Raw genomic sequence first — 13,194 nt, 5'->3', positions numbered from 1 at the left:
TTTTTTTACCTCATAATTGTAATCATTTACTTGAAATTCAAATTTCATATATGAGCCCCTCAGTCTAAACCCAACGTGAAGAAACCAGTTTTAGACTTCAACAAGCCACGTGAATTCTTGACTCACTTGTGCCAGAGCGAGAAGCTACTGCCAAGCCTTTGTGGGCCAGGCAGGCGGGCCACTATAAATCACCAGTGCTGGGCTGTGCCATCGGCTGTGGCTTCCGGACCGTAGGTGCCCACGTTACTGTCCTGGTGTGCCCAAGGTAGAGGAGCAGATACACTCGTCAGTAGGGCATTTGTTTCTGAGTTGTGCTCCTGGTTTTCCACTGACACCATGCCTTCTGTTTCCGATTCAGACGAACTGATTTTTTTTGTGAATGGAAGAAAGGTAAGTTTCTGGCATGACTAATGTAGCTTTTCGTTCGCAGAGGGTAAGAGTCAGGCTTTTGTTCCTCACTGAGGTGTGTCACCAGACTTTTAGCAGTGGCACACACTTAAGCGTGGGTCGTTATCTCCATTTTTGGCACCAAATATGAAAAGTCGGATGTCTGCTTGCTTTTCATTCTCTCATATTGGAAACAGTAAGAAAAAGAACAGGTTATTTGCCGCGTGGTGCCAAGAATGAATTCGGACGGGCGGCGGCACCCTGCAGGGGTGAGCGGCTGACAGATGTAGCTTCTGTGTTTGTTGAGAATGAGCCCCACCTCTGTTCACCAATGCCCCTTTAACAGGAGAGAGAGAGAGAGAGAGAGAGAGAGAGAGAGAGAGAGAGAGAGAGAGAGAGAGAGAGAGAGCACTGAAGAAAACAGCCACACGTGGCTCTCAATGGCTAGCAGTCCCTCAGCCTAAGCCTTCACCCGGGAGGCAGCAGCTTCCCCAGGCAGGAGGGGCAGCACACAGGCGTTCTCTGCAGAGGGCTGGGCCACAAGATGTTCTCAGTCTTTTCTTCCGAAGCTAAACAAGGGCACAAGCAGTTCTAAGTGCTTCATAGTCAGAATTCATAGTTTCTTGTGTGTGACACTTAGCCAAAGAAAAAACAGTAAAAGTAAGTGCTGTGTTAGTAATTTGTCTTGGTTCTTGTTTCCCACACCTTGGTTATGCTATATTGCTAAGTTTTTAATGGGAAAAAAAAACCCAAAGCTTTAATAAAGACAAAGTTTCATAGCAATTTTTCCAGTCAAATAGTCAAGGAAGGTCATTTCTGAGAATCCTGTGAACATATAAATACAGAATGGGTGACAGAGACAGGCAGACAGATGGAAGAAAGGAAGGAAGGAGAGGGAGGAAGGACAGAAAGAAATCCAGGTGTATCAATCTGGAGGACCTGAAAGAGAACAGGCGGTCAGAAGCGCAACTGCTAAGTGTCAGTCTAAGGATTTCACAGCTGAGGGCTACTCTGTTTGGGAAATGGCCTTTGCTGATTTGTGCTTTGATGTTGTTTAATATTTTAATGTTAAAATGCTCGCATACACACTCCCAAACACCACTCTCCAGTCTTTTGATACGCAGGTACTTTTAGCTCATTTTATCTTACTTATTTCTAGGACAAATTGTAAAAATATCAAAAGGTGGCCAATCTGCACAGGCTGGAGATGGCGCGGTGTCGTGACAAGTTCATTCGTCTAGACCCAGGGGCTCAGTTTGACTGAGGCACAGTGTCCATCAGGGCCCATCACCCCACAGACTCCCCAGGGGCGGCTTCTGTTTCATGTGTTGGGGCTCTTTGTCTTTTTAACATCTCCTCAAACCCATATCTTCCTTCCTACTTATCACATGCCCGATTAGAGATGCAGGTGTCTCCTTGAGACAGATGTGGTATTTGTGTGCCTGCACATCTGGATTCTGAATTTGAGGACAGTGGTAGGAGGTGCTAACCCCTTTTGTTTATTTTGTTTCTGTGACTCTGCCTTGGTCTTGGGGCACTCCTCTGTGGAAATTTACCTCATCAGTGCATGGTGTGATGATCTTTCATGGGCTTAGCCTAGTGGTGGGGACACAGGCACCTTTCAATTCTCCCAAGTCCTCCCTCCAAAAACAAACAAACAAACAAACAAACAAAAAACCACAGCATGATCCTTCCTTCTGACTCCCCCCCACCCCCCAGAGCTGGTGAGAAACTGTGAGATCACAGCAGGGCCATCCCATAGGTCCTGCCTGGTGGTTTTCCAAAGCACAGTCCAGACTGCATTCCCCACAGCTGGTGGAATGCAAAGGCTTTTCCCTGTAAAAATGTCTGACCTTCCCACATCCCCACATCCGGCATTCAGATGCTTACAACATTCTGACCCCCTGCGCTTAGCTGCTCTCCTGGGGTTGTCTCTGTGTTGTCTCTGTGCGTTGTTATCACTTATGTCTCCGCCATTAGTAATGGCCTTGCTCCCTTTTATGTGCTGAATAAGAAGAGATTTGTTTTTCACACCATTCCTGAGATCTTTTCTGGCTGCTCACCATCATCGGGTTTGTAGTTGGCAGGCTTTCATCTCTATACATCAAATCTCACCCTTCTTCTGGACCCGTCATACATAGTCTGTGCTCTTTGGGCCTGAGACAGGCATGACTCCGGACAGCAGTGAACCTTGGGACAGGAGGACAGAACATACAGTATTTACCAGGAAGGCTGTAGCAGGAAATCCAAGCCTCAAGAGTCACCAGGCCTTGATCCCGGGACAGGGACAATGGGCATTATCATCCCCTGCTGCTATCTTGTTCCCTGCTTGTAAACCGTATCCATGTTCTCCCAGTTGGAGTGTTAAAGAACATGAGACTTGGATTCTCTGCCTCTGCAGTACATCTTCTCTTACCCCCCTCCCCCCACACAGACACAGAAACAGAAGCAAACAAACAGAAACAGGCATAGACAGAGTCTGGAGTCTGGGTGTTGGGCTGATCTCTACATTGGCAAATCTTCTGAGGACTTTAGGAGAGCTGATCTGTGAGAGGTGAAGGACTCAGCACCCGGTTTGCTTGCTCAAGTGCAATGAGACTGCAAGGTCCTGTCTCCTCGGCACAGAGCGCTGAGGAGGACAGCGCCCTCTGTATCTGGGTTCCCTGCTCCTCCACTTCCAGGTCAGCTACATTCTGACTTGATTTCCCCATCTTGCCTGGTTGCCCCAGCAAGGATGCTGGCTGGGTTCCTCTAGGGCCTGAGGGAAGCTGCCTGTCCTCTGTGCCAAGGAACACCTGGCGCTCAGCTGAGGGTGGAGCCCTGATGACGGCCACCTGGCTTTCCCGCACTCGTCAAAGCTCTGGTCCTGGATCCTCTCCTCTGGCTAGCTTACTTCTATGACTTTCTGTGACTGTGAGTTATCCAAGCCTTCCCACGTGGTCTTTTCCAGGTACGCACTGGTCGTAGACGATAGAAAATTCAGACACTGAAGTAAAACTTCATTGTTTCTTCAGACCTATGGTTCCAATGATCACTAAGAGGTTTTTGTAAAGTCACCCACATTATAAATATGTCCTCCAAACTAAGGATTGGATTGCTGTAACCAATGATGCCTCTTCCTGCAACCCCCTCCCTTGTTTCACAATATAGGTCATAGAGAAGAACCCTGACCCTGAAGTGAATCTACTGTTCTACATCAGGAAAGTTCGTATCCTTGAACTGTAATGGGCAGCAAACTGCTAAAAAACCCTCAGAAGGGTGGCAGGGAGGGGGGAGCAGGGTGGGGCTCAGTGGTGGAGTGCAGTTACTGTCCTTACGGAGGAACTGAGTTCAGTATGCAACACCCACGTGACAGCCCATGACCACCTGGCAATTCACAACTCCAGCACCAGGGAGAGCCCATGCCCCCTTTAGGTCTCAGCAGGCACAAACCACAGACAGACAGACAGACAGATGGAGGAAAGAAAGGAAAAGGGACTAGAGTACATATTCATATATAAACATAAATGAAAATAATAAAAATAAATCTTTTTTTATAAGAATGAAAGAAAAGCCTCTAGGTAAGTGACTCTGTCTTCCATTTATGGAGTCTAGTTGGAGTTCAGACATGGATGTGTGGATTCATATTTTATCAATTGTATTTTTACATGAGAAAACAAAAGAAAACCACAAAAACAAAAACAAAAACCATGCCCCACTCCCACCCCTCCAACCCCAGGGAGTTGCTTACTCTAGAAACTACTCCATGGCTTCCAGGCCTGTCTTCTCCCCAGTCATTATTTAGACTCTCTAGGCAGACCTGTGTTTGAGTGTGACAGTGTGAGATTAGCACTCTCTCACTCACTGGTGTTCATGCCTGTGCTTACACCATCTCCATACAAACTTCCATAGAACTGCACACACAAACATAGAAATGCATATAAGTACTGTGCTCTAGTTATCAATACAGCGCCAATGATAAGCTCTCAGGTTTTACCTTTGTTTTTCCACATTTGGTAGGGGGTGGGGGAGAGAGTCATCTGGATGTCATCAATTGAGGAGAGCTAAGTAATGAAAATAAAGGGTTGTCTGTCCTATTCTGTAACTTCCCATGAGACTATAATAATTTTTTTAAGTTAAAAAATGTGCTCACTGGGGCTAGGGAGACAGCACAGTCAGTAATATATTTGTCATGCAAGGACAAAGACATGAGTTCAACCCCAGGACCTACAATAGAAAAGCCAGGTGTGAACCTGGCAGAGACATCAGATCCCCGGGGAGGCAGAGAGAGACATCAGATCCATGGAACTCACTGACTAACCAGCTGAGCCTACTTGTCTAATTCTAGAGTAGTGAGAGATCGGGAAAATTTTTATGAGAAAATACGTTGACTGTACCAGAGGAATGGCACCGAGGTTGGCCTCGGACCTCCATGTGAGCACATGCACGCTGAGCTCTGTTGACAGGCACTAGGAAGCCAGCAGTGAACAAGATAATACTATCCTGTCTCCTTCTGTCTCTCTACATCCCAATTAACACTTCTAAAATAACACTTCATGGCTCTCCGAGTCTTACCTTGACAAGAATGTTCTAGAAATAGCCTGTCCCTGGTGTCTAACTTCTCCCTCCAGACTCCCTCCCACTACTTAAGCCTTACAACCTGACTTCCCACATTATCATTTTGCAGCCCCCTCCCAGTGAGGAGATGAGGACCATCGGCCTAAGTTCCGTTCCACTCACAGTCCACACTATCTAAATCCTCCTCCCCACCCCACTATCTCCCCTGTGCCCCACTGCAAGATCTCACCATTGGTCAGCAAACCCCATCGCTGCCCTCCCTTTAAAATCAGCTCTGAAACCCACACACACCCTACCATGCCTTCCCTAGACTTCCTAAAATGAAGCAATATCAAAAATAAGCTGAAAATGCAGACTCCCAGGTAACCATGGCCAGAAACAACACTAGATAAAACACCTCACCCCCAGGTTGCCAACACCCTCTCTGCTCCTTGTTGTTGGTGACTAATATAAATAATATAAATGAGGCTCCCTGGCATTCTAGGGCCCAACTTTTGATCAAGGTCAAGGGTTCTAGAATAGGGTGAGGTAGTTCTCTCGCCTACTCTTCAGCAGGTGGTTCTAATCAATGGCCACAGGAAGAAAAGAATGCTAAGCCATGCTACAGGCCATGCCAACCTGGAGACTTTCCCAGAACTCCTATAGGCTCTCCCCAGGCCCTGATCTTGAGCCCTGCCTTAGAAATCAGGCCCAGACTAGGACACATGATGAAGATTCTCATCTCCCTTGTATTCCAGCACAGTCAGGAGCCAACCCTGGAGGCCTTAGCCTCCCACTGAGTCACTACCTCCACCCCCTCTGGCCTGCCCAGATCTGCTGAGGCAGAGGATGCAGAAGGTTAACAAGTGTTGATCTCTCTAAGATCTTAGCTCTGGGATAAACCACGTACACGAATCTCTCAGAGCATTCCCAAACACTTGTTCTTCACACCACAGCCAGCCCTGTAATTCTCAAAATAATTCTTCTTCATTTGGGAGGCTATGGATATAAAATAGTTGATAGAATACTTGTCTGGCATTCAGGAAGCCCTGGGTTCAATCCCTTACCTCACATACACCAACTGTGATAGTGTATATCAGAATCCCGGCATGCTGAAGGTAGAGGCAGGAGAACCAGAAATCTAAGGTTATCCCTAACTACACAGTATATCTGAGGCCAGCCTGGACCATAGGAGAGCCTCCCTATCTTAAGAACAAACAAACAAATAAAAACCACAGTTTATATATTTACTCAAATAGCAAATTTTATTAAGCACTAAGTATTCAGAAGCTAGACAGACACTGCCTCTAGCCCCCTCATAGTGACGGGGACTGCCACACCAGGCACACAGGAAGTGATGACAGCCCTATCATGGCTGGAGCACAGGGAAAGGTGCCAGGCAGACATGAAGAGGGAGAGGGATCAAATGAGTTGAGTACAACTTTTCAGAAAAAAACTAAAGTGTTGGAGCCAAGAGTATCCTGATCAACAACGGGGGCGGGAGTGTCATGGTATGGGAGAAATGAACAAGGCTTTTGTTGGTGTGTGTAAAGAGCTGACAGTGAGAATGGAGAGATATGACAGAAAATGAAGAACAGATAAGCAATGAGAGCCTTAAAGGACCGGGTGTGGCTCTGGTGGCAGGTTCCCTGTGCACACTGTCTGCCCGTTAATCCAAGGCAACTTCTGCATACACTGTCCATCTTGGCGTCAGTGAGAAATCTTTGAGCCAGATAGCATGTGGATTTCTTGACTTGAAATTTTCCAGACTCCCAAAACAGAAACAAATGACTCCTTTGGTGCTCTGCCCAGTGGAGCACTTTAAGTAAGGTCTGACCCATATCACATTCAGTCCTCTGCCTCAAAGGTCCTGTAGTAAGCCCCGAAGTCCTATAACTCAGAATTTAAGAACAGAGTCTGGTGTGCAAAGTCTCTGGGGAAGGCTGCAAAGAACTTGGCTAGTTATTCCAAAAACTAGAAAGTATCCTGATTGCAGTACCTCATTAAGGGCAGCAACTTAAGGAAGAAAATTATTCTTAACCTCCGCCCTAGTCAATTATGGGCTCCACCCAAAATCCTCTTAAACTGCACCCAGAAAAGGTCCCAAGCCAACTTTGGTAAATTCCTGGATGCACCTGAAGAAGAGAATTTGCATACATCTTTTGTTCTTTCGTTGAGAAAGTATTATTATTCTTATTTGTTGGCCCCAAGGCTGCCCCAAGATCCTCTGCTGTGCTGTATCCCCAGCCCTTAAACTGATGCTTTCTAGTTCCGTAGAAAGAGTGAAAGCACACATTGCTGTACTGGAGAAAATTAAGCATCCTGGGAAGATTCTTCCAAATTTTACACAAACTTCTTTCTATAGCATCCATAGACCTGACAGTCCATGGACTCATTCCCATTGCCCACTGGTCCAAGTTCTGCAGAGGCCCATGAGCTTTTCCACATTGCATCTAGGTGCACACCTGAGCTGCTGACAGGATGCTGATGTAGTCTGTGTGTCTTATTCAGGAAAAGTATATGTGTGGTTCCCTGCAGAAACCTCTGCTTTGACTGCGGACACTGCCTTATGCCCACTAGGAGTGCCTCACCATTGCCTTTCTTGGTTTTGTTCCTGTGAAGCAGAGTCTCTCCATGCATTCCAGGCTACCCTAGATCCCCCTATGTTACCCAGGTCGTCCTCAAACCCCCAGTGGTCCTCCTGCCTCAGCCTCCCAAATCTTAATAATGGTTAAGTATAAATCACAATACCCATTGCCTGCTAGTTCTCTTTGATTGTTTAACGCTGTTTTGGATGCTGAGGCTAGAACCCATGGCTTCAGGAGGTGAGCTGTCCACCTGCCTCTTTGCTGGGTCCCAACCACCATTTCCTCATCTTCCTAACTGAACTGGAAATTCTTATATTCAGAAACGCTCTGGGACCCAATTTTCAGAGTGCTGGCATGGCTCTTGAGTGATCCCTCCTCATCAATGAACTCAGATGTAAGTAGCAACTCGAACCAATCTTTTCAGCAGGAAGCTATGACCAATAAAACAACTTGTTATCAGCACCCAAGGAAGTAACAATCAAAACAACCTGAGTCCCCTTTCCTTGACTCCCTCCCCTCCAGTCCATCTCACAGGCACTAAGTATAGCTGTGGAGGAGGAGGCTGTGGTGCCTGCACAGTGATGGTGTCGAGATATGACCCAAAGGCCAAGAAGATCCAGTATCCTTTGCGCTGCCTGGCTATGCTCTGGGCACATCTGGGAAGGACGAGGAACCTTCCCTGTGAAGGCTCCACTTTTTCTGTAACTGTGCATCACTCACTCCTGTCTCTGAGTTTCTAACATGCTCACTCTGCCTCTGTTATGCCATGAAATGTTCATGAACCCTCAAAAGACCACCAAGGAGCCAATCCGATGTAATCGCACTAGGGTCTCTTTTTTCAAACTCGGCTTGAGCCACACCACAGTCTCTGATGCAGGAGAACGGGAGAGGGCCCTGAGTCCAGTTTTAGGCAAACATTTATAGAGGTAAGAAGTGGTATCTAGCCTGGCACATATCTGATTGAGAGGGGAGGGTCATTATGGCTTTTAACATAATTGGCTAGTGCTGGGAGCCAAACCACAAACTTAATTTGTTTTCCTCCCAATTGGTGGTTGTTAGGAAGTGAAGTGTCAGTGGTGGGCTTGTAACCTGGGGGTGCAGATTTATTGGGGAATAACCTGGAAACTGGTGGTAGACACAGGTTTTGTTGGGGGAGGGTAACCTGGAAACTGGTGCTAGGTACTGGCCTGTTGGTTAAATTGAGTTTAACCTTAGGTCAGGTTCTCTGAGATATAGTCTGAATTCAAAAGATTTGGTCTCTCATTCCCTGCTTTCTCTGGTAACTAGAAGGTATAATCATGGGTCTTCCTGGAGTTATTATTGTATTTTAGAGGGAATCATGATTGTCATCACTCAGGCCTTGTGGTTTACCTGGAGCTTGGGTAAGGGCCTCATCAGTGGGAGATAGGAGAGAAACCTAAGGCTGAATTCTCCTCCTGCCCAGGGTGGTCTTCAAATGCAAATGGGTCTGTGATTTCATGATGTAGTCCTGTGACCTTTAGGGCGATATGGGACCTATTTTATGGAGAACACGAAGTTTAGGCCAACTATGTTTATATGCCCATTGAATACCTTTGCGATTCTCTAGCAATTGGCAATCCTCAAATTCAACCATGACCTCTGTTTGTGTTTTAAGAATAATGGGAAGAGGGTATCCCAAACATGATTTCAAAAAGGATGAGTCTCATCTTATAAGGGGAGTTTTATGTAGAGAGCAATGGGAAGGAGAGTTACTTAGTCATTGTCAGTCTCTTAGGTCAAGTTAGTTAAGGTCTCTTATGGTTTTGCTCACTTTCTCTACCCATCTTGAACTCTGGGGTCTACATGTACAATAAAATTTTCAATGGATCCCCCAGATTATTGGCAGGGACACAAAAGCTGGCCCATTGTCTGACCTGTCACCTGAAGAAGTCCATACCTTGGCAGTATGTCCTCTGAGAGCTTCTTTGTCAGCATGGATGTAGTTTTGTTTGCTGGGGAAAGCCTCGGTCCAACCTGAAAAGTATCTATAAGCATCAGTAAATATTTATATCTAAATTGTTCTGGTTTTACCTCTGTGAAGTCTGTCTCTCAATAGACTCTTGGCTTGGTGCCCCGGTATTCAATGCCAGGGTTTTCCCTGGCAACCACATTGGTCAATTGACAGGCCTTAAAGTTCTTAACAATTTTAGCTATCTTTGAGTTGGCGTTTCTAGTCTTGATATTAGCATATCGTATCAAATCGTTCATTCTCTGGATGCCCATGTTGGAAGAGTGGTGGATCTTCTGAAGTATATGTAGTCTAATTTCTTCTGGTACAATGAGTTACACTCAATTTATGTCTGAATATTAAAAAGAAACTATATTTCATCTCTGCTACCCCAAACCCAATCAGGGAAGTGGCCTGTGTGGCCACTTTCCTGGATTCTCATTTGTGGGCAGGCCTGGAAGTCTAGTCTTTTTTCTTTTCTGTCATGGAAATCTCTGCCTTCTTTCCTCTTCCCCCACACCCCCAAGGCCACACAAATCCTGAGGTCCTGTCTCAGTCTACCTCCCCAGCCATTGGCTTTACGACAATTCTCTATTGCTAATCAAATCCAGCTGGGGGAAGAGACCCTCAGTATCTGGTCACATGGTCTTTGGGAGCTTAATTGAATTCAAATAGCATTAGAACCAATCCATAACATCTCACCTTTTCTGTCCAAATTAAAAAGAAAAGAAAAGCTCTTCTCTCAGAAATAAATTGAGTATAACCATAAAATTATGTAAATTACAAAATATACAATTAACATCTAGTCTATCATATTTGTCAGTTAGATAAAGTACTCTGCCACCTATGCTAACTTAAGAGCTTATAATCTTATATCTGATTATGTTGATTTTAGCCTGTATCACCACCTGAAAAGCATCCTTTTAACTCTATACCATCTCTCTCAATACTAAACAACTTGAGTTTGATTATGAGACTATAACTAGTCTTCAACCCATCAGAAATCTAAGAATGTATTAAATATTACCTGAATATTTACGAAGCACAAAAACATAACTTCTAAATCTTAAATTGTAAGGACAGCTGACTACCTACCTCAACAGTCCCCTATTCTTCAAAATGTGGGAACAGCTGCCTTCAGCCTTCTTTCTGGCCCAAAGCCATCTGGCAAACCTTGAAATGAAGGATTATGAAGGACTAGCTCACCCTGTCTTGGCAGAGCATAGCAGTCAACTGCCCCATATCTGTTTGTCCTCTTTGGACAGTATTTTTTCTGCAGATGAATGGGGCAATTTTTGTCCATAGGCTACCTTGCCAACACTGGAGCAACTCTATATGGAGAATTTGATGCTAAATTTCTTCTTTGGAGGAGAATGGAGAAGCTGTCAGGAGCAGACATGTCTCAGTCAGATGATCCTTAATAATGTAATAACATTAAATGTCATATTCTGTAGATTTCTGATGTCTTTAAAGATTGGCATCTATGTAAAGTAGATCTGAATTGTTAAACCTTAAGTATTCTTAGCCATTTCTACTTGAATAAATTGAAAACACATTATTATAATTAAATCAGAATCTAACATAACCATGAGTTTACTAGTGACCCTTAACTTGTGTTACTTAACCACCCTAAACAGTTTGTAATAGCAGCTATTAGGAGGACTGGGTCAAAGCCTTGTATTCTTAAATGAGTTACATAAGTACAATGCCTATCTAAGAGCAGCAATATTAATTTCAAAATTTAAGCAAATAAATATATAGATTTATACCAATGAAAACCTTAATTCTATATCAATATGTAAATTTTGTATCAATCTAAGAAATTGTAACTTCAATTTTGCATCAATTACAAAGATTTCTATCAATAGAAGATTAACCTATTTCCTTTCTGTTCAAAATGATGACCATTTCCAAATTATCTCTTAAAATGGCAACCTGGTTATAATTTATTAAATATAAAATATAAGTATAACCAGACACCCAAAACCAAGGATCAAAGTGACAACTCTCCATATCTTCTTCCTGTTGAATAGTGCAACAAGAAATTCTTTAAAGGGGTAGGGATGGATAGGAAAATTAGAAAATTTGTTTATATTTAAGAAAGCTAGCTTTAGCATCTGTAATCATGTCTCTGTATGCTTAGAAGGCTCAAGACTTGACTGAAGTTTTTACTGGGTCTGTCTGAAAGGTTGAATGAACCAAGTCCATCAGGAATCAGCAGCAATCCCTGAAGCTGTTCTGTAAATAAGTCTCTGGACAGCAATAGGAAGCATAGACTGGAACAGCCGGTCAGTTCAGCATCTCTGAGGATGAATCTTGCCAAGCTGTACATTCTGTAGTAAATGTATCTCACAACCAAAATTTTAGTACCATTAACATATTTGAATGGATTGTGCAAGGTGCACCGATCAGTTAAGGATAAATTTTGTTCCTTCTTTGATAGCAGGTGAAACTTGCTATCCTTATATGAGTTAATTTGATCAAAAACTAACTGTAATAAATCTTCATTTATGCCATATGAAGGAGGGCATGAAGAATCTTAAGGATTCCATAACAAGATTTATTGTCTCATTTTAGCTCAAGTTTTTGCTAGAGACATTTTTATGTCTATGTCAGTTATTGGGGTTGTTCCCATGTCTAGGAATCAACAGATCCCTAGATTTTCAGTCTAATTTTTAAAGATCAAAAGCCTTAATTTATACATCTATATAATCTTACTGTATAAGCCTATCTCCAGGCTCTGTTTTTGTCATACCAAGCAAAAGAAATTCCATAAATCGCATGTAGACCACATTCAAAGATCCCGAGTATTTGCACTGGCAGGTCTCTTAAATTTCTTTAAAGCATTTTTTCATCCAATTTCCCTAAATTCTCTCTTCTTGCCTTTATTATATTTGAAATCAAAGGCCGGATTTCTTTATTCCATGTATACTTAAGAACATTTAAACAATTATCATTATATTCCCTCTTATCCTTAAAAACAATTAAATCAAATTTTATTTATCCCCATCCTTTGAGTATTTGCTTGTAGGAAGCAGGCTACATCTACCATCTGACTCTCTCTACCTTGAAGCAGCCATCCTGTCTCTTTGCAAAGCGGGGGCTCCCAGCATCTCAGCTAAGGCTCTCTGAGGTGCCTAGAATCCTTTGAAAAGGGCCCAGGGTCAATCCCTGCTGGGTGACTCTGTAGTGGTAATTTGTCTAACTGTTCTGTGCCCCCCAAAAGGCTCACACTCACTCACTGCACCTGCCCTAGAGCTGTCTGGATTCATGAATGGAACACACATACTCACACACATACACACACACACACACACATACCAGTTAATTTTAAATATGCTTGACTAGCTCACTTCTAATCCTTCCCACAGCTAGCAAACGCTCCCCTCCATTATTCAGAGTTAACATCTTTAAAAAAAATCTGTCTTTCATCTTTACTACCCCAAACCCAATCAGGGGAGTGGCCCATGTGGCCACTTTCCCTGATTCACACATGTGGGGGGGCCTTGAGGTCTGGTCTTTCTTCTTCCCCATCATGGCATCTCTGCCTCCCTTCCTTGCCCCCACACCCTAGCCCACAGAAATCCCGAGGTCCTGTCTCAGTCTACCTGCCCAGTCACTGGCTGTATGGCAATTTTTTATTGTCAATCAAATCTATCTGGGCGTTGAGATCCTCAGTGTCTGGGAATGCAGCCTTTGGGAGCCAAATTGAAT

At 44.0% G+C, this 13,194-nt stretch overlaps 1 protein-coding gene across 1 annotated transcript in view; it reads left to right on the top strand.

Moving 5' to 3' along the window:
• Positions 1-336: 336 nt before the first annotated feature.
• LOC127692162 (aldehyde oxidase 4) overlaps positions 337-13,194 on the top strand; it is a 65,396-nt gene continuing 52,538 nt past the window's right edge. Inside the window, exons 1-3 of the mRNA XM_052192230.1 lie at positions 337-390; positions 3,538-3,595; positions 8,034-8,130. Coding sequence (XP_052048190.1) covers positions 337-390; positions 3,538-3,595; positions 8,034-8,130 — 209 coding nt within the window. The remainder of the gene's footprint in view (positions 391-3,537; positions 3,596-8,033; positions 8,131-13,194) is intronic.

The sequence above is a fragment of the Apodemus sylvaticus genome, chromosome 9 (assembly GCF_947179515.1).
Source record: "Apodemus sylvaticus chromosome 9, mApoSyl1.1, whole genome shotgun sequence".
Lineage (NCBI taxonomy): Eukaryota > Metazoa > Chordata > Mammalia > Rodentia > Muridae > Apodemus > Apodemus sylvaticus.
The sequence above is the reverse complement of the archived record's forward strand: the minus strand, read 5'-3'. Positions and strand labels throughout refer to the sequence as shown.